Here is a 26,593-nt window from a genome sequence, read left to right as displayed (position 1 = left end):
TCACAGGGAGCCCAGGCTAGCCTAGTCTAAAATGTAGACAGTCTGTCCTAAGGAGGGCATCACAGGGAGCCCAGCCTGCCACAGGCTGCATGTAGATAGGATACGAGACTGTGGGCTGAAACCGTCATCCCTGGGGCCTGGGCATGAGTGTGGAGTGCTCACGAGGGAATTAGTTCCCTTACAGCAGACCCTGGAGCTACGGAGACAGTTAATCTTTCCTATGTAAGGACACAGACGTATAGACGGGACTAAGTGTCTGCCAGTGATGAAAGATTTTACAGTCTCTGCACACTGCTTGTTATTCGTACAGCCTGTTCTAGTCAGAGCAGTTCTCCTTCAGGTGGGAATAGCCCCAAGATCCTTTGCTCATCAGTCATATTTAAGGTTCATGAATTAAATCTGCTTAAAGGATGACTAAACCATTGGTTCCCTAGAAGACGCCTTCCCTCTGCAGCACAGGGAGCATTCGTGATGATGTCTCACCATCTCACAGTCTTCTGTGTCAGTTTGCTCAAAAACAGCTGGATTTGAATTGATGAATCCAGCCAGTGCCTTTGGAGAGATGAGGTAACCTTAAAGCCACCAGCTGGCAAAGAACAGGGCTTCAGAGCCCCTGTGGTCCTCCTGACATACATTGTACAATTGGGCTATAGAATCTCTTTAGATCTTCTCTCCATGACATAAAAAGAATGGGTGGGCAGTGCTTAGATTTTGAAGTTCCTTTTTTCTTTAAAATTTTTTGTATTATTAGGCTGGTATGGTGTCATATACTTTTAATTCCAGCACTTTAGAGGCAGAGATAGGTGGGTCTCTAAGGTTGAGGCCAGCCTGGTCTGCGTAGCAAGTTCTAGGCCAATCTGGCTTACACAGTGAGACCCTGTCTCCAAACAAAATAAAGGACCCAAATATCTTCATTATTAAGTATATGCACTAGGAATTACATACCAGCATGTGTGACAAGTCTTCAGCGTTGTGAATTATGTATATAGTTTATTTTGCCTGTGGCACTTCAGAAGCCTCTGTGAGGGATCACTGCAAGAAGGTCCATCCTGTACATCTGGAGCACAGGAAGGCAGCAGTTAAAAAGAGGCTGCCCTTCCAGATAGGCTGACAGGCCCACAGAGAGCTTCTGCTGCCGAGAAAGGCCCCAGGCTGGTTGCCACAAGTTGTCCTGAGTTGAAAATGGCCTAAGTAACTAAGTCGCTCCTATTCGTAGCCTTTAAAGCCTAGCAGTTTCTCATCACAGACACTTACAGAGCTTTTACACGTGAAACACTGGCTGTAGGGGGTCACAGCCACTCATAGCCACACACCTGCTTGTCAGCAAGTCATCCCAGAGGCCTGCTATATGGAAGCCTTCCCCAGTAGTGCCTGCTTAAAATCATAAAGTTGTAGAATGATTGCTCTCTCCAGTTTCTGCATACAAATGTAGGATTTCTGTCCATTTCATAAGATACAAGCAAGGTATCATAGACTGTACGCTTACTCACTACTTAGTGTAAAAGCTGCCGTGGGGCAGTTCTCAGAGCACCTGCAAGTGCACGCATGTGCTAGCACACAGCTGTCTTCAATCAGAAGAGCACATGACACAGCTTGGCCCATCTTTCTCTGCTTTATTCCTGGGCTGCCTGCATCCGCTGGAATAGTGTATGACCACCGGTGCTAAGCAACATTTTTCAGTAATGCCACGAAAATGCAGTAGTAAAAAAATCTGGTCAAAAATTTAATAAATGTTAAGATCAGTCTATTCAAGGCACTTGTGTTGTAACTTAGAATAAATATTGTTTTGAAACTGGAGTATCTTATACTTTCTTGGAACACATGTTGATCATATACTGACAGCTAGGGCAGGCAGTGGCAAGCTTATATAGATTTGGGGGCATTTCTGGGGTCTCAGGGACCTTTCCTGCTTGTCCTTTGCTGCCACAGAGCAATGGCAAGCCAGCACTTAACTTGCAGCCTCGAACCTACCCTCTTGGATCACAGTCCAAAATCATGCTGTGAGCTGTGGTGGACCACAGAGAATTCCCTTGAAATGAGCGGTCCGGGGACCTTTACATTGTGCCTCCAGTATTTTAGTAACTACCAGAAACTTGATGGATTCTAGGCTATATGCATTTAAATTTTTTGAAGATCTGGCCAGCGCAGTTCAGGATAAGCCTAGAGCCGCATGAGCAGGGATAAGGCATCTTGCAGAGCTTGTGTGGCCAGTAGCTTGCACAGGGTTTGTTGCTGTGGACGGTGGTATAGTTCTGGAGAGGACCATGTAGATAGTGTGTACCCAGGCTAGAAAAGAAGGGGATGGGAGCTGCCTCTGCTGTTCTTGTTAACAGACTTATTGCTAGAAGGCAGAAAAGACAAACTTCTTTAAAAGCATCTTGATTGTCACCGAAATCCAATAAAAAGAACACAATGTAATGTGCTGTCATAATGCACCTAATTTTTAAATTTTATTTTAGTGTACTACAAAAATTTGAGATCAGGCCATCTATCAACTACTACCAGGTAAGTTTACGCCTATCTGTCTAGTGTCTAGTGTGTGTTACTGGGGACATTTGGCAGGATCCATTTATCTGCAAGCTGCACTTGGGTTGTAAAATGACCCAGCACAAACCTACTTGAAATGGGTTTTCTTTGGATTTTTTGTGTCTGCATATGAGCGCACACTATAGACTGCTTACGCCACTGGCTTGGAGGCAGATATTCAATCCTCCAGGCCTCAGCGTGGAGTGGAGCATGAGTCTGAAAAAGTACATTCAACATCATGGATTTGCAGAGGAAGCACATTGGCTCTTTGCGTGTCATGTAAACTATGTGACACAGGAAAAAAAAATGTCCCTGCTTACTGACTGAGAAGGACATGTGCAATGTAGATGCCTTCAGCTCTGGATTGTCTGTTTTCTGTCTGTCACAGAGACATGTGTCACTCACAAAGCTCAAGTACTACCTGGGCTTACAGGTGAGCTCACAGGTGGGCGTTGCCCACTCCGTCCTGTTGACAGTGTGCCGAGTAACCTGGCAGCTCTTCTGCAGGACTGCGTTCATTCTCTCAGTTGATTTGCATCTCCCTCTGGAGACAGTAGAGAGTTGGAGCCTGGGCTTGAGGAAGAGGCTTTGGTGGCCAGTTAAGTTAGACCCTTCTGGACAACCTCAGGGTTGGGGCTTGCCAGGCTTCCTCAAGCTCACTGGACTCCTGTTTAAGGTGATAAGGGGAAGAGTTTTATAGTTTCATCTGGCTTGATGTTCAGAGATGATATGTGTGGTGATAGGAATGGCAAGTATTCCCTACTGCCAAGTTGCCTTGTGCACTTGGTAAGGTGGCAGGAATACCAGACAGTGGTTTGGTAAAATGCCAGATACAACAGCAGGCTTTGTGTCATCCTGTAGGCAGCTCTGAGGAGTTCCTAATGAGCCTGTGTCCTGAAGTGTTCTGGTTGCCTGGTGCCAGGGACCAAGGACAAAGGGAGAGTTGACCTCTAGGGAGAGCAGAGGCTAAGCCAAGTGGTAGCTGCTGGACTTGACTTAGTGGGACTCGGTAAGGGGAGGGGTGGTAGATGCAACCAGACAGTGTGAGTTTTAAGAGTCAAATGAGGCAGCAGAGTAGAATAGAAGTGTCCTGTAAAAGAGGCGCTGCCCGAGTCCACAGCAGAGGGGTCAGCAGAGAGGCCAGGCAGATGTGGGTGGAGAAACGACTGTTACAGAAGCCATAGCAGAGGACTACAGATGGCCTCCTGGAAGGAAGGAGAGGAAGAGGAGGGAGCTCCATCTGGAGCATGATGGAATGTGTGTTTCTCCTATGGTGGAGGAGTTCACAGCACACAGGGTCTAATGTTGTAATTCACTGATGGGAGCTGGGCGCTCTGGGGAGCTACTTTTCTTTTTCTGAGATGCAGGCAGTACCCACTGCAGAGAAGCAGAGCTGCAGAGACAGAGGTCTGTGGAGCAGTAGAGCTGGGGAAAAGTTTTGGGGACCCCAAGCATCAATTTGGTAAGGGTGGCTTTAGGTAAGGTAGCATAGTGGGGAAACAAACGACAGGCTAAGCTGGAGACAGGTAAGAATAGCGCCGCCTAGTGGAGGGAAAAAGAGGAATCAGAGCAGAGAACTGTTGATGTTTGGGCCTCCTGGGGAGAGCCCAAGATGGTTAGTTGGAAGAGACTTGTCCCTCAGTGATAAGTCCAGGACATCCTCAAACTTTACTTCAGGTTCTCTAGGCATACAGGGGTGGGAGATGGCTTTTTAAAAAAATCAGTAAGTGTGTGAAACTTCTTCTGTTGAAGCTCATTGCTAATGCTTTTGTTTAATATCAGCTTGCAGATTTCAGAGATGCCCTTACCAGAATCTATGGTGTGGTGCCTAAAATCCAGTGCCTTGTGCCAGAACAGGTAAGACGTACATTTTGTCACTCTGTCTCTATTGAAAAGGTCATTTTACTTTAATGATAGTTTTGTCTCCACTCTGGAGTTTGTGGGACAGGGATGCATTTGGATATGCTGTTGTCTGTGTGTGTGCAAGCACATAGGTGTCTTGAAGTAACTCAGGGGTTTCTAATATTTCTTCCATGGAGGAAACATAGACACTCCTAAGGTCCCAACATCATACTGAAGCATGGTTCTACCAGAGTTCACAGAGACCTGTGAGTTCATGGAATAAGTTACAGAGCATAGCAAGGGTTACCACAGGGCCTTGGTGCTTCTCTCCCAGAAGGCCACACCAGAGTGTCTTTAGCCAGCAGAGATGAGGGCATTTACAACCACATGGTGGACCCTTACATCTAGTCTGCCCTGACTATATACTCTAGCCCCTCCTAGAGACCACGTGCAGTTAGTTGCCTACAATAGGAAATAGGAAGCCACTGGCTATGCAGGGGGTGGGAGGGGGGTGTGTGTGTGTGTGTGTCACGTGACCTTCTGTGAGCCGTGTAAACAGTTAAGGAACCAGATGGAATGATCTCTTGTGAGTGGCACAGCCAAACTCACCAAGATGGCAGTTGTTTGACTCAAAGGCTGGTTTTGTGCAGCACTGTCCCCTTTGTTCCTCTGCTGCTTCCTTCTGACGAGAATATCCCTGTTGGAAGAGGAGGGGGAGGGAGGAGGGGAGACGAAGATGTATAGTTCTGAGTTAAATGTTTATAAGTTTTTAAGATTTTTGTTTTGTTTTCATATTGTCTGTTCATTTGTTTGTTTGGTTTTGTTCTCATTTTTGTTTTTGAGACAGGGTTTCTCTATTATGTAAAGAGCTGTCCTGGAACTGACTGTGTAGCCCACGCTGCCCTCCAGTGTGCAGAGATCCACCTGCCTCTGTGTGCCACCACCCCTCAAGATTTCTAAGCTCTTAAGTACTTCAGTAGTTTTACTGTCGAATTTCTAGATAAACTTGTAGTTTTCCAAGCTTCTAAATAAAACATGGATATTCTTTGGGCCATCAGGAGGTGTTATCGTGACCTTTACCCTACCAGGGTCTCTATGTGTGCTGTGTGTATCTTTATAGTCACTTTTTGTTTGTGTTTTCTCCAAGCTGAAAACACCACCTCAACCCTGGCTTCCAGACTAGCTGAGATTAAGCCCCGGGGACTATGAGAGGCAAGGCTCTGCCCCAGCCTCCCCTCCTGGGTACCAGCCCTCCTGTGTGAAGAGGGCTCTGTTCACCCTGGAGCCACTGTTTTTGTCGTTTGCAAGTGTTCAAGTTTTGTGACTCCCAGATTGATAACAACCCAGAGCTCCTGAATTCTGAGTTGTCTGCCATTTTCTACTTTTAGGGAGAGAATGTACAGACCATTGGCCAGATAGAGCTATGCTTCACCAAGGAGGACTTACATTTGAGAAACTGCACTGAGCCCGATGAGCCGCCGTCCTCCGGGCAGGAAACCTGGCTGACCATGGAGGCTGCTACACACGGGATGATGGTCTGTGAAGACGGTCCCATCTTCTACCCTCCACCTACAAAGTCCCAACACTGATGTTCACAGTTTGGAAATATTTTGTGTTCCACAAACTAAGAAAAATTCACAAATCATTGTTTTCTAAAATTTCACTAAAAAGTTTCTTAAAATGTGTTTGGCTTTTTTCTTGTGTGTTGAAGAGTTGAGTTTTGCCCGGTACTGTGCTGTTCCTGCCAGCTGGCTGTCACACAGCCGCTAGCAGTCTCATTTCCTGTCTCACAGACAGCTGCTGTCAGCCTCATTTCCTGTCCAGAAAAACAAGATTCACATTGCTAATAAGAACTTGAAAGTCTCAGCACAACAACTCTTTATTTTGGTCAAGTTTAAATTACTCTGTTTATGTAAAATTTAAAAATATTATTATGCATACATGCATTGTATGACGTGCATGTGTGTGTGTGTGTGTGTGTATAGGTGCACATACTATGGCACCTATATAGAGGTCAGAGGAGAATTTTAGGGAGTCATTTTCTCTAGCATAGGTTCTGGGTTTCAGACCCAGCTCATGTTATTGTGAAATAACACTCCCCAGTGAGAATTCACTCTGCATTCTCAGAGAATAAGGAAAAGCTCTTCAATGATTTGTATGTGTGCTCCAGCAGCTAGTGCTTGGAGATACTGGCCGTGAGCAGGGACAGTTGACAGTTTATGTGGGTATTGGGCTTCGGCATTCTGCATACACTGCAGCTGAAAATCTCCTTTAGGTCCCTATCCAGAGTTAACTTTGAGCAATCAAACATGTTTTATAGAGACAGACAGTGCAAGCTTTCCCGTTTTGGAAAGACAGTAGAATTACACAGCAAAAATACTGTCCCCGTTATTTCTGAAGTAGCTAATGTTGTTCTTTTCAAGTACTTGTTACCTAGGGTCATCCTGTCTGCCTGTCAGAATTCTATTAATAGGGCCAGGGCTGCATGGGCAGCTGTTAACCAGGGCCATCCCCTTTGAACTAAATGGTAGGAGCATGTTCTTTTGATATGGGAATAGGGCCTACTGACCAGGGTGGTTTTTTCTGTTACAGGAATAGGGGCTAGTGTGTGGTGGCAATCTTAGTGAACAAATCTTAGCAGAAACATATCCTAAGCAAATAAACCTCAGTTATGTTAGAAATAGAATTTTTCTGCAGTTTCTAGCAAGAATGGTTAGTTACACCAGTTGTCTTCCCTCCTTCAGCTAAATTCTGCTTTTGTAACTTAGTATTTCCTAAGCAACTTTAATGTAAATCCTTTATAACATTAGCTCATTACACCCAGTCTTTTTCTTACCAGTCAGCCCTGTGCAGCAAGCACTTTCCCATGGAGCCGTCTCACCAGCCCTATCCATCCTGCTTACTTAACAGTGAGAACAGTGTGTACAGGTATAACATTACAACGTTTTAAATTGCTTAGTCCTCAGAACAACTATGATCTCAAAAACAAATTTAAAAACTGCTGTGTTGGTTGGAGTTACTATATCTGCTTAACAATTAAAAGGTTTTCAGGTCAGCTCAAGCAAAACCCGACATACTGTCTGTAAGAGACATCTGAAATGCAGTGAGCTTAGTAACAGGATTTATCTGGGTCAGTAAAACAGCCGTCATTGTGGTGGAAGTGAAGGGACTAGCCCTCCCCAACACAGAATGTGAATCTAGACAGTTGCTCTGTGGACAGACATAAGGATTTGGGCAGGGAAGTTCTTCAGCTTTTCTGTGGCCTGGCTTACGTGCTGGGGTAGGGATGTGGTCGTGCTGGAGTAGGGATGTGGTCCTGGGGGCTGGGTCTCACATTTCCACAGTCCCTCTCCTTACCTTGTTCTTCACCCCTCCTGAGGGCATGTGTCTTTCCAATGCCCCTTCACTTAGACCCAGAGCATGTGCTGTTCTCTGGAACTCACAGTTGGTGCTGAGCTGTGGGAAGGGCCAGTTGGAACCATGGCTAAGTAAGGGACTTGTCTCCTGTCTGGGCTGACACTGACTCCGTCACTGTCCTTTAGTGGGAGAACTGTGTACCTTGGACTTGTTTAAAAGATAGCTTTGTTTCAAGTCCATTTGCAAACAGAGCTCAGAGCTGGGTTTCTACAGGAGACTGTGCTGTCTCTTTTTACAACAGTTTATTTTGTGTCCTCAGTGGTCAAGGGAGATGGCTTGCAGTGTTCCTCAGACTTTACCTTAGTCTGCTTTTGTTTTAGAGCAAGCATCATTCTTTAAGATGGGGCATATTTGTAATTCTAGTCCAAGTATTTCTTGAGAGCAGCCTGAATTCATAAAGGCTGGTATGATGGGGAGGTGTGGGCCATGGATGAAGTGAGTTTGCTGGAGTCCTGTGGTCCTCATGCAGGCTAAACAGTGAGATCCTAGCAATGGCGCGGAATCGTCCATCACTGGACCAGTGCTCTGACTTTCTGGCCTACTGCACAGCAGCAGGTAGTAAATAAGTTCTCAGTGGCCTTGGCTAAGTCAGGTAAGTGTGTGAGCTTTGATGAGCCAAGGGAGACGTGGAGAGGCCAGTTCCAAATACCATTATGATAGCAAATGAGTGTTTCCAAATGTAACTCACTACAAAGCAGCTCTGACACCTTACTTTTGCTGTAAACCTGACAGATGATTAAGACAGGCCTGCAGGTGGATGAGAACCTGTGTTAGGGGTGAGTTGGGTGTGTATTGTCTAAACTGGGGTGTGATTCTGTGTTTCTGCCTCACTGCTGGGGTGTTAGAACACGGCTTGAGATGCTGCTTGGGAAGGTGAAACACAGAGACCTTGGGCTGCGTTTCTTTCTCAAAGCTGGGGTGCCAGGCTCGTGGGGCACCAACACACCACTCGGGAGGCGAAACACAGTCTAAGATGGGTTCTAGCCCATGTTTCTCGGGGTAAGAAACCACAGGGCCTGAGACGGAGGCTGTGGTTGTCTAACTCCTGTGCACCCAGTTGCCACTGGGAACTCCCATTCTCCTGTGTACCCAGACACTGCTTGGGGTCCTTGAGTTGAGATTGGGGCCTGCGGGCCTGCAGTGAGCCCACAGCAGGGGTGGGACTCTATGAGGAAGCAGCCCCAGCTTCCCTGCAGCATCCTTGAAGAGACAGTATGGCACATGAGGATGCATATGATTTACTCAGGCTGAACCAGAAATTTACCTTTTTCAGGAAGGGATGCCCAGGAAGGGAAGCTCATTGGCTAAACACTCGGGGCCCCTAGATACCACATTAGCGTGGAGAACTCTAGGCTCTGTGCTGCATGACCAGTCGTCATGGTCCTCTTAATGGAGTGCAGAGGTCACATGCTCTAGGACAGGAACAGGGTCGAGAGCTAGTCCCAACTCCTGTCATTCTCAATTATGAGTATTACTGGGGTTCTGAACTTTGTTACTACTTTACCAGTTCTGTCTGGGGACCAGTCCATTTTATGGGATGTGGAATGGAGACAGCCTTTCAGAGGGGCAGTTTACTCGGGGAGGGTGGTCCTTTTGCCTCGAGTACTGGGGAAAGAGTAGCCTTGAAGCTGGACCTGGAGGGATGGCTGAAGGTAAAGGTAAGAAGGTGGAAAGACGCTGAGGAGAGCAGACACATGCAGACCGCCTCCACGACTAGCCCGAGAGCAGTGCCTCGGATTCAAGCAGCAGTGCATGATACAGGACGACTGTCGCTAGCCCACACATACTTCTCAAAGCTGGCTGTGATGGCTTTCCACACCTATCAGCCGTCACAGTCTTTTTTTTAAAGCATATCAAAACAGTTTTACCTTAATCATGAAAAGCATTGCGTTTATTTTGCTTCCCGTTTACCAGCCTAGTTCAGAGCCGCACGGTTTCTTACCCGGACCATTCTACAAGCTGTGTTCAAACTGCAAATGTCACTCTGGACATCTGTCCACTAGAGAATGGGTTTCCAGCGTACAATTTGCTGCTCTCCCCTGGGCTGTCAATGTTCGCCGAGGGTTTTATCTGAGTGCACCTTCTTGCCATGGATATGACACACTTGATGTAGTAGATGGGAAAATTCCCACCATGTCTTTTTTTTTTTAAAGATTTATTTATTTATTATATATGAATACACTGTAGCTGTCTTAGACACACCAGAAGAGGGCATCAGATCTCATTACAGATGATTGTGAGCCACCATGTGGTTCCTGGGATTTGAACTCAGGACCTCTGGAAGTGCAGTCAGTGCTCTTAACCACTGAGCCATCTCTCCAGCCCCCCACCATGTCTTTAACGCCCTGACCTCATAAGACTTGGGATGAAGTCAGCAAATGGAAGGAGGAGTCTTCCCCTTGGAATACACGAGTCAATATTCATCTTAGAAGATTTCCTTCAGTCTCTGTACTGACTCTGAAGTTACGTAAATGCCATTTCCTCCGCATCCTCTCTACCCATGTAAGTCAGTGGACTCGGGCGTCCTATTTCATTCCGTGAGTTAAGAGCCATTATTTTGATGATTGTTCCAGTGGGAGTCCCTAGCTGGTGTCTGTGTCTGCTCATGTGTTCCCAGATCCTGCCTCTTTCCACCGAGACAAGCACTGTTCTTTCCACACATTTATGTCTGAGTTGACCTGCAGCAAACCACAAGTTCAGGACAGTTCCAGTTGTAACCTATTACCACGAGGAGCGTTATGGCCATTCTCCTTTCCACTTCAGCTTCTGCTTATTAGTAAACCTGGTTCCCATTACCTCTGGTGTCTTTGCTTATTTGATGGATCCACTGGGTGGAACTGAGCTCCTGCTTGCCTCCTCTGCCATGTAGAGGGGCATGCTCTGACCCTCCACACTGAGCTGTTTTCATCCTTCACTATCATGGTCCTTAGCCCACAGGGTCTCTGGTATTCCACCCCCCACCCCCAAAAAAAGGGCAGCAAAATGAAGGAAGGGAAATCTTACCAACTTTCAATGCTTCATTTTCACAACTTAGAAAGTTCAGTATGCGTGTCCCCACACACAAAAATTCTTTGCAGAAGATATAAAATGCAAGAAGTACGGTCAGAGAGCGGGGTATCTGTGTAGCAATACTAGACATGTTCTAAGAGCTCACACTCAGTGGAGCATTTGTCCCGACACTTTGCTGTAAGGTCCTGCAGACGGCCAAGTGCAGGAAGATTGCCATGGATATTTCTTTTACCAGTGGATGGACTCTGGGGCGTAGTTCACATGGAGAAGCCTTGCAGGCTGAGAAACGGAGCTGTTGCCTCCTCTGCAGAGCTTTAGGGATATATCTTACTTACATTTTTACCTTGCTTCAATACCATCTTTTGCATAATAGCTTGTTTCCACCTTCTGCGTGCTGTTCTTAATATTTCCTGGCCCTCTTGGACGATCTATATCTCTCCAACCCTGTGGAAAGATGGAATCGGCTCTCCAGGCAGCCTCGGGCGCAGAACGCAGCAGAACCTGTCAGAACAGGGAGGGGTCAAGGGAAGGCTGAGCAAGCAAGCAGTGTTCCTTTTTCAAGAGCTGGCAAGAGAGAGATGTCCTTGAGCTGTTGGAGAGCTCTGCTACTGCTGCTGTGGTGACATCTGTGCTTGGAGTCTCAGCACAGCACAGCCACACGATCCATCTGTCTGAGCTCTAGGGCCTCCTCACAGGTGGGTGAAGCCTGAGCCTTCCATTCGCCATGTTCTTCTCCTGCATGGCTCTGTGGTGACCCACGCTCTGGCAGTTCATATGTAGGTGGTGTTTGCCTTAAGACCTCCTCCACTTCAAAGGATGGACAATTACTACATAGTTTGGTTGTATGTTACCATATCTTATTTTGCCCCAAATGAGATGCCAGTAAAAGAAACATGATTCCTGCATATGTCTTTGGTGAAGCTTATGTCATGTACCAGAATCCTGGCAAGACTTGGCCAAGTTACTACCAAGCTATCACCAATCTGACCTCAGCCCCCTCACCTAACAGCACGTGTATTCTGTCCCTGTGCTGTGTCTTCTGTGTGGGTGGATCAAGGGCTTACACCAAAGCTAGTCTGCAGCCACAGCTTCCTCTCTCTGATTCTGAGACATGCTTTTATCCTTTTTAAGTTGCATATCTGTTTTATGGCGGCTTATTAAGCAGGGAACAGAAATGGAAGCTCTGGAAATTAAAAAAAAATGCACTTGGGTGTTTGTATGTCATGAAAACCCATGGTAGCCAATAATGCTATCAATGGGAGTTCACAGTTTAATTTTAAAATTAATAATACTTGGTTGCTCTTTATGAGTCCTGGGAAGCAGAGAATGTGGCTGGGGGCAGCACAAAGGCCATAGGAGAGAGGGACACTCGGAAAATGAGTGCATAGTTTCATAGAACTCCTTTGTTAGGAATAACTTAATTTTTTATAGCATTTATTTTGTGTGTGTATGTATATACGTATATGCCATGGCACACATGAGTAGGTCAGAGACAAACTGGGAGTCAGTCCTTGTCTTTGACCATGTAGATACTGGAGATTGAACGCAAGTTGTCAGACTTGGCAAGAGTTTTAGCTCCCTGTGCCATCTTGTTGGCCTGTGAGTAACATTTTAGCTTAGAAAAGATGTCTTTGAGTCTGGCCTAAAGGACACATGATGAAGGTGACCATGAGAAACTGGGGAAAGTACTCAAAAGACGTAGAAGGGTCAATTTAGACATTCTCAGAGATTCAGGATGCTCTACTTCAGCTTACCAGTGCTGGAGCATAGCACCAGGTTGACATCCATCTATGTGATGCAGGGCTTTGAGTGACAGGAACTTTAGTGGCCCAGGTGTGCACTACCTGAGGGCCTAAAATGCTGACACTTGGTCATCAAAGATAGACCTTGTGCAGAACTTACCTGAGAAGGTTAGGGACTCCGACACTTACAGTATGCAAAGGGAGAACTAGCTTTATTAAGAATTAATTATTACAGAAAAGTGGGAAATTGAGGAAAAGGGAGAGGAACTCCAAGAAAGGAAAGAAGTCCTTGAGTTTCCTTTGTCTAGGGGTTCTATAGGGTAACAAAGGCTGAGGTAACTGCTATTGACATTGGTAAATTTCATGAGCCATCACAGAGGGAGCCACTGGGAACCCATACATTCTATGCATGTCCCCCTAACCCCCACCAGGTGGTGTTCATGTGCTACCCACCCAGTCAGGGGCAGTTTGGAGCTTTTCTCTGTCCATCTCCAACTCCAGTTTTGACTTTGGCTGTCTTCTAGCTATGAGTCACTGATCTATGTTACTACCCTCCAACCTTGCCCATGCTGTTAAGTATACTAACCTCTCTTTGTTCTCATGCTTGCTTGACCAGCTCGTAGCTTTACCACACCAGAGTTACCTATCATAACTGCGGTTGGTATCAGGAACCAGCTTTACTGTTGCAGGTCGCTTCCAAATCCAGTGATGACAGTGATTTCACTCATAGGTGACAGGGATCCACACACCTGTTGCCATGGCAATCACTATACATTCCCAGCGTCCAACTGGTTTACCTCCCACCTTTACCTGTGATGTGGTTACATCACAGCCTAAATAAAAGGCAGACCCTCTTGGCCTTCACTCTCTTTTCTCCCTTTGTCTCTGTCACCCCTTTGCCTCCTTCCCACACAATAAACCTCTCTCACATGGAACTGTATTGGCCTGGTGTGGTCTCTCTGGACAGGAGCCGCAATTCTAACACAACAACTGCTAAGATACAGTTATAGTTTTTCTTGGTTACCTCATATTTAGCACCGTGTTAATAGGGTAGTCGAAGTGTAAGCTTATTAACAGTCAACTTAAAATTCACTCTGTTATAATTGGCTGAATTAGAATCAATGATGTGTAATAGGACAGACATACCCTGTATATGTTCTGGGGGCTATGCTGGGGCAGGTCAGCCTGCTCTCAGTGACCCGAGGGCTGTCCTGTTTCTTTTCTCTTCAGCATGGTTATCTCACACCTCTTACTCATCTTCCTCATGCTCCAGGCTCTGCTGTGTTAACCTTTATTCGTCCTTTCAGCTGCAGCCTCTGTTCTCACTGCAACACATATGAGCGACTTACAGTTTTGACCAGAGGACCCTTTCCCTTCCTATCTGCAGACAGCTATTTGCTGCATCATATGCAAGGCCTAAGAGGGCAACCAGTGTATCCGTAGGACCTCACTCCATGTGTGTGTCAGCATCAGGAAAGGTAGCCCCTACCCTGTGTGTGGCTCAGGGGCACCAGCGCTGTTCAAAAAGAGTTTTGTGTGGCTTCCTTCCGGCCATGTGTATACCCGTGGGTGCCAGGATTTCACAAGAGCAAGGGCTGTACGACTCGTCATGGGTACTTCCAGCCAACCAGTGCTTTTATCTTTCTAGTTGGAGACTCTCAGACACCGTTGCTCTCACCCCTCCCTTCTTATCCATGGAGGGCTTTCTTAGAAGTCTCTACCCTCCAGGTCCCTGAACCAACAGCTACCTTCATCTCCACCTCTGCTTTCTGGATGTTCCCTCTTGGCTTTATAAGTCCATTCCCATAATTTTCAGTTAATCTCTTTTGCATAAATCCTGTTACTTTATTATTAGTGTTTTATGGAGTGCTCACTATGCAAGAAGAGGCACCTGACAGGACTTGAGCTGACCTTGAGGGTGCTTGAGGTGGGAGCGAAAGGCTGGGTGAGATGACCAGGGAGCCGGCAGGAAGCAAGTGAGGCCCATGTGAGGGGAACACAGAGAATAGAGTGGAGTATTGAAGAACAGCAGGCAAGCCTGGCAAAGGCTCAAGGGAGTAAGGGATTCAAGGACTTCTCCAGCTGCTGAAAGCTTATCAGGAAGTAGTATTTTTAAAACTTTGTTTTCCAAAGAGAAGTGGAGTCAGATAGGTTGAGACCTGCAGTGATGGCTTAGTGGTGGACATTTGGTGGAGAGGTTGGACTAGAAGGACAGTGACAGAAGAGGCCAAAAGTCCTGGGTCAGATCATGTAGTGCACAGAGAAGTCTGTAGTTTAGGGTTGGTGTGGACGATGCTTGGTCTCGTTTTAGGTTCTGCCTGCAGGGTAGTCTTCTGGGAATGGTGGATATGTCTGGACAACAGAGCCTCACAAGCTGAAGACATGTTGAAATTCCTCTCAGATTCCAGGTGGAAACCACCATTGTCCCACACACCCTAGAAAATGAATGTACACTCCAGGGAGGAAATGCACATCTGTCTACATAGCACACATCTGCCCCATGATGGGTGGAGACACATAGAGCATGTTTTAGTCTTTACCCTGTTGTTGTGATCAAACACTCCAAACAGAAGCTGCTTAGGAAAAGAATAGATTTGTTTCAGCTTACAGACCATGGTCTATCACTGAGGGAAGTTGAGACAGGAACCGAAGCAAGAGCTCGAAGAAACTGTGAAGGAATGTTGCTTGCTGACTGGCTTATAGGCTTAGGCTTAGGCTCAGTCAGGTTTCTCATATAGCCCAGACCACCTGCCCTATAGTTCAACACCTAGGGAATGGTGCTGCCTGTAGTAGGCTGGGCCCTGCTACATCTATTACTAATAAGACAGTGCTCCACAGACGTGCTCAAAGGCCAAACTCCCCATCTGTCTGCCTCAGCCTCTGTGGTGCTCTCTGCTCTCCACTCTTTTGTATTCCCCGTGTGTTTTCCTGGATATTGTTAAATGCTATTTCTCCCGTCACCGTTGGTTATCTTCATGCTATCTTTCAGGTGCAAAATCTTTAAATCCTGTATAATTGGAAAACCATTTATATAGGCAGTAATCTTACCAGGAGTATGAAAGCAAAGTCTCTGATGACGTATACTCCAAGCAAGCAGCAGGCCCCCAGAGAAAGGGTCAGATTTCTTTTGTAGCAGTTAAGATGTAGGTTATTATTTTTTTCTTTTTTCTTTTCTTTTTTTCTTCCCAGTGAGAGACTCCAATGGGGATCTGTATCTGAGAGGTCAGGTAGCCTGCTGGCTACAAGCTAAGCAGTAAAATTTGCAGGACACGTTATTTTTCTTGAAATTAGCTGTCTGTCATTAGACATTGGGCTTCGGTTGTCTATGTAGAACATTGCTTAGATGCTGAGGGCTTGATGGGACAATGTTGCCCAGAACTGTTGTATTGTTTTCATTCTTGACTGTCCTGGCCATGGCTCTCAGTGTAATCCTAATGCTGCATGCATTAGATCCAGCAGTCATTGGCCTTGAACTTTTAAAAGGAAAATTTTCATTATTATAATATCATAGTTACTGAAGAACACTTGGAAAATGCAGATAGGTCTGAGCAAAGAGCTTTAGCTATGATTCTACAGTACAGTGTCTCACTCTTTCCGCCCCTCCTTGTGATTTTCAGTTTCAGTTGCTCATGACAGTTACCCCTAGTTGTTTTTAAAACACTCATTCCTGTGAGACATTCTTCCTGACCAGTTTTACCAAGTCCTTGGAAATCTTATACACAGGCAAGTTTCAAAACTCTCCTAGGATCTGGCTAGCCACTCTTTAAGTATTAAGTCTTTTGATTCTATGTTTTATTGACATTTTTTATCTAGATACAACCTATTACTTAAATTTTTTTTCTATGGTGGCTTGTATCTGGATTTCCAGCACTCAGGAGTCAAGGAAGGAGGGTTGCTGTGAGTTTGAGGTCTGCCTAGCTCTGGAGTGAGATTCTGTGTCCAAAAACCAAAAAAAAAACCACCAACAACAAAACATACAAAAAAAACCAAAGCAAAACAAAACAAAAAGCCAAATAAACAACACCTCTCCCCCTCCCAACAAAACAAAACCCCCTAAAACTAAAAAGATTAACCATAAAATTAAAAACCAACTGACTACCCAAGAAAATCCAAACAAAGGAGCCCTCGGGAGACACTTCATGCTTACCACCTCTGCTCTACCACCAACCGCTTACAACACTTGTTTTATTACATATCTGTACACTTATTCATCCCTCTAACTACATTTTTGCAATCTGAATCATCTCTGTCATAGACTGGATTTCAACCTTTGCTTGATTTTTTTTTTTAATATCAAATTTCCATTCACCAAAGCTGGTGAAATGGCTTAGTGGATAAAGGAGCCTGCCACCAAACCTGATGACCTGAGTTCAAGTCCCAATCCCACTATAGTGGACTGAGGGAGCTGAGTTCTTCAAGTCCTCTCAACTCTTACACACACACACACACACACACACACACACACAATACGTGCACATGTGTGCACAAATAAGTAAAAACACAACCAAAATTGACATTCAGCAAGATGCACACATCATAAGTGCACATTAACTTTCAGTCATGTGCTCATTTTGCATCCTGACTCTGACAAGTGATCTACTTCCTCCATCAAGGCTGTGCCACTTCTCCAAACAGTAGCACCTAACAGGAACATGTGTTCAAGAACATGAGCCCATGGGGGATATTTTTTCACTCAAATCATTACAAATACCCTCTAATGCCCCTGGTTTGTGCTGTGCTGTGGGATCTGTATACCTGCCTCCAGGATCTTGCTATGCAGCTCAGAGCTGGTCTGGATCTCTTGTCTCGGGTGGCCTCATGCTGAGATATCAAGCATGCCCTTGGATTTCTCTGGGTCTTTAAGGGTTGAATGCCCTCTGTGTCAATGGTTCTTAACTTTTTGTAGAAGTACCTTTCACAGGGGTCCCCTATGACCATCAGATAACACAGATACTTACACTATGATTCATAACAGTAGCAAATTACAGTAATGCAGCAGCAATGAAAACAATGTTGTGATTGGAGGTCACCACAACACCAGGAACTGTATTAAGGGTTGCAGCATCAGGAAGGTTGAAAACCGCTGCCATAGGTGATGTCTGGAGCTTCCTTCCCTTAATCAAGTTCTTCCTGCTATGCAGTTCAGCTGCTGGGTGCCCAGCTTGTTTTATGGAGTTCTGTAACCACCTGGTACATAATCCCACCCTAAAGGGGATTTTCACATTCTACAGTTAGAGTAGCTCTCATGATAGAATACAGCAATAACCCTTTTATTACTCTTGTAAGCAAAATTCTAGGTGGACACCAGAGATAAAGTCCTGAGAAGTCAACTTCTTTTCCACACTAATTTCTGCCGAGGAAAGAGAGCACAGGATGTGGGTGATCCAAGCTGGATCTGACCTGAAAGCTTTATTTCCCTTAGTCTAGCTTCTGTGGTTCCAGAAAATACTACAGAAGCTGCCAAGGGAGGAAGCAATTAGACAGTCCTACCCAGCTGCAACATCTATGAAATGCCCAGTTTTACAGCCACATTCGATTCCCACGACAATGTAATGAGATTGACAGGAGTAACCAACTCCCCTCGCTCCTAACCCAATTGGCACGCCCACCCACAAGCAGGTGTGTGGAGCCCCTAAGAGGAGGAAGTCCTTGACCTGGCTGCCCTTGCCACTCCGGCTCCCACCCCTGCACTCTGCCCCTGCACTCTGCTCTGCTCCACTCCACACACCATCGCCCAGAGGCTTTGTGTCTTGTAGCTTGGAGAATGTTTCTTTCATGGGCTCTGGGTTTGAGAATTGTTTGGTTTCCATGGTGGGGAGGCTTAAGGTTGCCTTCCTGTCTGCCTTGGAGCTAGGAAAATTCATTGACCACGCTATTGTTGGGAATGTTGAATGTGATACCCCCCCAAAAGCTTTACTGTTGCTGGTGGTAAGAGGAATGCCCTAGTTTTGTGGACTACTCGGAAGACTCCATTGTGTCACATGACAGAGGATAATGGAGCCGTTTTCCCTCCAGGGGTCCTGGTTCTCCTGCAACTGGGTTTACCCACACAGCCTGTGGTGTCACAGGCTGAGATCACTCCCCTCTTCTTGAGTCCTGATCTTATTTGGCATTTCTTATCACCTAGAGATTGTCCTTAAGGCTACATAGCCACATGCATTTCTGTCTTGTGGGAGGTACCTATCTGTACGTCCACACTTTGAGCCTGGTCTTTGAGCTGCCTGTCAGTGCTGCTGCTCACGCCGCTGTAGCTGCATCCCGGTTTCTTTTAGCACTTAGCTTAGATGGCAACCGCTAAGCCATGAGCTTGTAATAAATACAAGCACTAACAAGTCTCTAATTTACCCAATTACCAATGGCTCAATTTTTGAAAATAAGTTTTAGACAGATGGTTCATTAAAACATAATGGAAAACATCAAAAGTGTTACAGACACATAATAAAATCTAAGTATGCATAATACTTAGAACTGGTGCTTTAAAGGAGTCGTTTATTTGGAATATGGTGCAAGGCAGAAGCGTTTACCCTAAGCTTGCGGAGGGAAGATTTCATGCATATGCTCATGGTGATGGCTTCTCTGCCTATTGTATTTCTATCTTAATTATGTGTGTGGGTTTGTGCATGTGAGTGCAGTACCTGCCGAGACTAGAAGAGGTGTCAGGTCCTCTGGAGCAGGAATTATAGGCAGTTGTTAGCTGTCTAACAGTGGGTACTGAGAACTTAACTTGGGTCCCCTGCTAGAGCAGCACATAGCTGCTATACCAATACTAACTGAAATACTAAAAACAGTATTGTAACTACTAAGCCATCTTTCCGGTCCTATCTACCTATTAAATTTTACTATGATACTGTAGAAACTACCAAAGAGAAACTGTTACCCTTTGCTGTCTTTTAAGATATTTTTTGTGTTGCCGGGCAGTGGTGGTGGTTTAATTCCAGCACTTGGGAGGCAGAGGCAGGTGGATTTCTGAGTTCGAGGCTAGCCTAGTCTACAGAGTGAGTTCCAGGACAGCCAGGGCTACACAGAGAAACCCTGTATCGAAAAGCAAACAAACAAACAAGATAATTTTTGTAGACCTTAATTTGGTCTATTAAAATTCATTTTGTATGCTTAAAGAGTCATTCTCCAAGACACGTAGATATTTACCTGTATTTTCTTCTTTGTTGTTACAATTTCACACCATAAACAATTTTAAGGTTTATTTTATTTGCATATCTGCAGCGGGGCAGAGAAGATATCCTGGCATGCACACGGTTATCATGCCGGGTCATGAGGTCAGAAGACGGTGTGTGGGTGTGGTTCTTGCCTTTCACTATGTGAATTGGATCGGAGGATCGTTGGCTCCGAGGGATCAAGCTCAGGTCTTCAGGCTTGGTGGCAAACGGCTTTACCTGAGTAGCCATCTTCCTGGTCCCGTTTTCACACTTAGTGATAATGATTTAAATTACCCCAACTTTGTATATTTTGAGAAATAAAGTAAATTTTCCCCAAATGTAGTCTATCTCTGTAACTTGTGTTCAGTTCTTTTTCTAGTGTCTTCCGGGCCCATATGTACTGATGAGAGTCACTGCTTGGACAGTTCTCATCCATGTGTGCATACAAGTTCGCCTTTTGGCAGCTGTGCTTTAATTAACAATCCTGTAGAGTATATACTTTATGTGACAGGAGATACTGCCCTTCTTTATTTTTATTCTCTCTCTTGTCTGGCTTAATCTTGTAGTTTTCATAAGGAATGGATTGCAAACAAATCTTGATTTCAGTGACAATAAGATCTGATTGTAGTTATAATTAATTAATTTCTTAGCCAGAAGTATAACATACGATTTAGTCAAAGCTAGTAAATCAATTTCATTGTGCTTCCAAACCTACTTTCATAGTAACCATCCTAAATGAGCAATACCTCTGAGTTGGAAAGATCTTTCAGGCCACTTAAAAATCTATAGAAGCAAATCTCATTTCCCCTATCTGTAAGGTAAACCTTGCTTTGAAACTATTTTATTGTTGTACATAAAAGAGGCAGACATGTTCACACTCTTTATTTTCCTAGCAAGCTCACTTTGAGGATTTCTTGAACAGCTCTCATGGATAAAGAAAACCCAGAGCTGAGGATGGGATGAGCTAGAGATATTGCGATTCTGAAATCTCACAAGTACTGTTATAGAAGGACTTAATTGTGGATACAACTTAGGGACAAGCTCAGGTCTCAACTCTTGACCACAGGAGGGGATGACACTATTGCTGGCCTCTGTCCTCATTTAGGCCTGAGATGCCAGGGCTCAGCTTCCTGAATCCCGTTCCCTTCTCTGGTCTAATTTACCTTCATAGTCACGTGCCCAAGGCTTGTTGACACTGTGTTGTTGAGGGGAAAGATAATACCAAAGAGGAAAGTCATTGTGGATCTCCTGAGTCCTGCTCTTGTGTGTGGTGCAACCTCTGTGGACACAATGTCAGTCAGACTCAGACTGACCATCTCCGTCCATCAGGAGTCTGTACTCTTTTCTCAGGACCGAGTTAAATTCTGGACAAGCGACTTATTGCTAAATGATTTATTTGGAACATAGTTTGGGGAGGCATAGTCTGTTGTGCTGGGGAAGGTTTTGTGGCAGATGGAATTCTTACCTCCTATCTCATTTAACAGGAAGCTAAGAGAAGGGAATGCAGGAGTCCTTAGTTTTCCTCCTTTTCCTTTTCAACCCTTCATCTAATCTGGAACCCCAGTTTCTGGAATGGTACTAACCATAGTTATGGCCATCACAGACATACCTAGCAGTGTGTCTCCTAGGAAATTGTAAATCCAGTCAAAGGCTAGTGGGATCAAACTGTCACTATGCCTAACCCTAGCCATTTCTTTCAGATGCAGTGAACCAGGCCACTGGTGACACATATTCTATAGGCTAAGATATGCATTCCTGTGTGTATAAAATAATTCATTTCTGTATTTATAAAATAACATTCTTTTTTTTAGATTTATTTATTTTATGAATGTGAGTACACAGTTGCTGTGATCAGACATACCAGAAGAGGGTGTCAGATCCCATTACAGATGGTTGTGAGCCACCATGTGGTTGCTGGGAATTGAACTCAGGACCTCTGGAAGAGCAATCAGTGCTCTTAACCACTGAGCCATCTCTCCAGCCCATAAAATAACATTCTTGTATATATAAAATAATGTAGTCCTCTATGCCATTACTTTCCTTTTCAAAGTTCAGTTACAAAACTTGTAAGGGCTGGTGAGATGGCTCAGCAGGTAAAATTTCTTTATATACAGCCAGATGGTTTGAATTAAATTACCAGATGTCAAGGTGAAAGGAGAGAATCAACTTGAGGAAGTTGTCTTCTGATGTCACGTGAGCATGCGAACTCGCACACACATATGCACACATGCAGTATGCACACACACACGTGCACACAAACATGTGCACTGTGTGTGCACACACACGTGTGTATACACACACCATTCCCCACCACACATGTGCATGAATACCACACACACACACACACACGTGCATATACACACACCATACGCCCCCACATGTGCATACACCACACACACACACACACACACACACACACACACACACACGCACACACGCACACACATCCCTTTAAAAAAAGATACCAACAAAACATCAGCACCTGACTGTGCAGAAAGCTTCCAGTCGCTCCAAGCAGAGATATCTATTTTTATTGAAGGAGGAAGTGATCCCAGCTGCCAGAGCACATCTAAAGGACGGTAGCCAGCTGTGGGTAGGAAAACAGATTGAAAACAAGAGACAAAATGCTGTTTTTAAGGGAAGTCAAGCCACAGTTTTTTTTTTTTTTTAAAAGAAAAACCTGGATGGAGTGAGCAAATCAGAAGACTGTTTGTCTTGTCTAAATAGCCAAGTCTTTGATATTCTATGTGAAAGAAAATATGGAAGACCGACACAGTGAAGCCACCGGCAGAAAATGTAACTGCTCCTGTTGTAGCAAACACAATGCCATGTGGATCCATTTCCAAGTGCAGCCAGGAAGAGGGGAGACATTCACTTGAGAAAACATCATTTTAATTGCAGTCTGTCTACCACTAGCTAGGGAAGACATGTAATAGCTAGAAAGAACCGAAAAAACACTTGTCCTTCATGACTATCATGGGCAGTCAAGTTTGCTCAACACAGCATATGATTTTGTTATGGAGGAAGTGCACCATTATAGGAACGGCTGAAGCAAATTAAACTTAGCATGGTTTACTTGGACACTGAATGACTGACACGTGTTAGGCAGAATTTAGGTTTGCTGCACAAAAAGAAGCACAGGTGGTTTTCTCGGGCCAGAAGCACTCTCGTTGGCTACAGTTGGGCATTGTCGCTGTTGGACAAGGTTGGACCAGTTGGCAGCCCGCAAGTGACTAAAATTCCACTATTATGATTTGGCAGAGTCATGGTTTGTTATGAGAGAGTACGTTAATTTGCTTGAGGTTTGCTCACATGGCAATGGAGTTGAAGTTCTATGTATGGAATCTCCCTTAGGAAAGATGGCCTCTCTTCTAGGGTAGGACATCTACCTCACTTTGCTCTCAGGTACATGAGGCCATTTCCATTCCAGTCTTACCTCCTACATTGGTTTGAATGAGGAATGTCCCATTTCAAAGGTTCATGTATTTGGATACTTGGTCTCTTGTTGATGGCACTGTTTGGGGAGGTTTAGGTGGGTGGGCATTACTGGAGTACATCACAGCAAGGGGCTGGCTTTGAAATGCATAGCCTTTACTCCACTGTAGTCTGAGCGCCATACTTTGTGCTTGTTGTTGAAGATCTGATCTCTCAACTCCCTACATGTGCTGCCATGCTCCCACCATGATGGACTCCTCCTCTAGTGCTATAAATTCGTTCTTCCATAAGTCATTTTTTTTTTGACAGAAGCCATCTAGGAAAGGCTATGACAAGCAAGTAAGTTTTCTGTAGATTGCCCACCATTTTGTATGGCTGCAATGGGTGCACTCTGGAGAGGCACAGCCCCAGAGACTTCATCCCAGGATTGCTTCTCACTGCTGATATGCCTTTTCTGTCACTATTACATAGACTAATGATTCCTGGGCACCAGCCCACCCTACTGGGCAGATCTCCTGCAGAATCAATATGAAGATGGACTTTCATGAATTAATGCTATTTAGATGAATTAGTGACTATTGAATTCCTGATTTGATTCAAATAATTTTATGAAGAAAGTTTAAGGAGATGCTTTTAGTTGTTTTGCCAGAAAAAAATAAAATTAGAATATGCCCCCTCCTCATAGAATAGTAAGTAAAGGCTGCATAATAAGGAATGCAATGAACTTTTATAAATTACACCAACAAAAATAGGCTTGGGACAGATGTGTGATCAAGGAAGAACATTCATTCTCGGTTAGGGCCAAGGATGAAGTCACAGGTGTGCACCATGATAAAGCAAGGCCATGTGAAACTGTTGCTTTGAACTTATAATGAGCTTACAGAATGAAACACTGTTTTGAACTTACTATCAACATCTTCTGTAACTCCCCTTGTGTGTATCGTTTTCTCTATGAGGTAATTTTATAAAGAACTTTTGTCTAAGAAGGTGAAAAAAAAAGGCATATGTTGGCACATGTATGAGCACACCAACACATGAACCAGCACCCCCACCCCTTACTGGTTCTGCATGACCACATCACACGTGAACCACCACCCACTCTTCTTCCGTTGGCACTTCTTAAGCACTGGGTGAGTGCTCATCCCTGCACTGGTACTCTTGTGGTCTCTGAATGGCCTGTCCTCATTACCTTATCAACACTTAAACCAAACGGTACCCAGAGGTGAAATGAGATCCTCTGTAGCTGAAGTCCACCGCACACAAACACAGCAGTTGTTTAGCTCATGACTGGTGTGAACTCTGCACAGATGGGTCCTTCCAATTGTCTTGGAAGGCTTTTACCATCCTAGTCTGGAGGGACTTCCCTGGTTCCTTCTGCTGCCTGGACACACAGCTTCTCTGTTTAGCTTCTACCCAACATATCCTGAAGCACTTGTTCTGTGCAAAGATTATAGTTTCCTCTAAGAGGTCCGATAGGACAACAGTAAATTCCCTACCTGGCTGCTGTTTTCTGGTTTTGCTAATTGATTGTTCTGAGGTTACCGCTCTGATTTCCCGTCACAGTGTGGTGACACATTGAGGCACAAATGCTCCTATTACCTCTTTGCTCTACGCATTTCCTAAGCGAAACACTTCGTGGAGAAAGAACAAGAACAAAAGCCTGTTTTCCCACAAGGCCTCCTGTCAAGGTTGCCCGGTTCCTCTGTTCTTCATCTCCTGGCAAGGTAAGAAAGCGAAATTCTATTTATTTTTCTTTTTGAGACTTGGACTCAATTTGCATTCTGTGCTTCCCTTGAACTTGCTATGTAGTCAAGGATGACCTTAAATTTCTGATCTTTCCTCTATCTGTTGAGTTCTGGGATTACAGCACCACCATGTCAGGTGTCCGAACAACGGTGCACTGTATGATTACAAAAGCTAAAGGAAAGAGCTGTGAGTTTTATCATTAAGATGGTAAATGTTTCAGAATAAATATATTTAAGTTGGTTTCAATAACACCCAGGGCAAACCTGTTGCAGATATATAACATGGTACTCATTAACACATACAGATCCCATGTTTTTATAAACTAGTGAAAAAATCAAAACAAAAAGAAATAAGTATGTCTTGCCAAGAAAGGACTCAGGGCTGGACTCCTTGGGTGTGCTTGGGTGTGCTGTCAGGAGCACAGCCTTGCATTCTCACTGGAAGATCTCCCGTTCTTGATTTCTTCTCTCCAGCCTACTCACTTGTGGAATCAGATAGTATGCCTCTTGAGCTGTCCATCCCTTCCCATAGAGAGGTCTCCACACCATTAACAGTGTTATTCTGTGGTCCATGAACCTTATAGGGTACTCGGATGCCGTTGCCAGGGGCATATACTTGGTTCTGCAGATTATTTGGAGAGTCCTATAAATACCGTGCTTTTAGTGATTACTCATGCTCTGAGAGTGTGACTGCCATGCTTTGGTGACTTTACCTAGGCTCATTTGTGCTCGTAGTTAATCTCCTATTGTAAATACCATCTAGAGTGAAGATCTGCTCCAGCTCACCCTGAGCCTTGTGAGTACAGAGAGATCTTTGATTCACTTGCTCTTTAGTCAACTTTGTGTATTTGTTTCTTGGCCTCTTCAGTCATTGTGTGTGTGTGTGTGTGTGTGTGTGTGTGTGTAGTTTAGCTAAGTGCACTTCTTTTGTAATAAACACACTCAGCCAATATGAAGAAGCAACAAGGATGATTAAAACTCTGTGTGCTGTTGGTTGAGTCTGGCTCATGACACCCCTTACACCTCAGCTACTTTATCTCTCTACAGCCTCTATCAGTACCACAGGATTACTATTATTGTTTATTGTTATTATTATTAATCTTAGCGTTTCCACATTTGGTCACAGGTATCATACGCATACATATGGTTCAGTAGAGAAAACACTTCTAAATCCTACATCTCTCTTTGTTTTGATCTGAACTCTTGCTGAAGCCATGCTTGCTTGCCCACGCCTCCACAGGTGTGTGTGTTTGAATGGTATAGCATCTCTCAGCATGGCCCCAGGGAACTACAAAAGCCCCGTCTTCCTGAAGGTGGCTTGGCCGCAGGTTCTAGCTACACTGTTGTATGATCAGAATCCTGAGGGCTGAAATAAATGTTTAGCTAGTTGATAGGCTAATTCTAGAATTAAATTTAATTAGATAATTAAATAAGCCCTAGGGGTTGCTTAGTGGGCAGGCACTGACAAGGACCCTGCATCAGGAAAGAACATGGCTTTGGTGTGATCTTTCCAGGGCCAGTGAGGATGGGCTCCAAACACAAGGCTGGTAAGCTGTATGTCATGAGCCTGCACTAATTTCTGGAAAATGCATATAGGCAGAGAGATGGGTGTGGAAGCGAGAGTGTAGCCCGGAGACATTCCCACTTCCTTCTGTGCTCTGTGTGTGCACATGTGTAGCACTGGAACCAGAAGTGCTGGCCCCGAGCTGTGCTGCTCCTCGGA

General features: G+C 44.8%; 1 protein-coding gene across 1 annotated transcript in view; it reads left to right on the top strand.

The window, feature by feature from the left end:
• Positions 1-6,052, top strand: part of Rnaset2 (ribonuclease T2) — a 22,050-nt gene extending 15,998 nt beyond the window's left edge. Inside the window, exons 7-9 of the mRNA XM_028782625.1 lie at positions 2,460-2,505; positions 4,309-4,383; positions 5,757-6,052. Coding sequence (XP_028638458.1) covers positions 2,460-2,505; positions 4,309-4,383; positions 5,757-5,957 — 322 coding nt within the window. The 3' untranslated portion in view covers positions 5,958-6,052. The remainder of the gene's footprint in view (positions 1-2,459; positions 2,506-4,308; positions 4,384-5,756) is intronic.
• The last annotated feature ends 20,541 nt before the right edge of the window (positions 6,053-26,593 follow it).

This window comes from Grammomys surdaster, unplaced genomic scaffold (assembly GCF_004785775.1).
Source record: "Grammomys surdaster isolate TR1022 unplaced genomic scaffold, NIH_TR_1.0 810, whole genome shotgun sequence".
NCBI classification, from domain to species: Eukaryota; Metazoa; Chordata; class Mammalia; order Rodentia; family Muridae; genus Grammomys; species Grammomys surdaster.
This window is presented reverse-complemented; position numbering and strand designations above follow the sequence as displayed.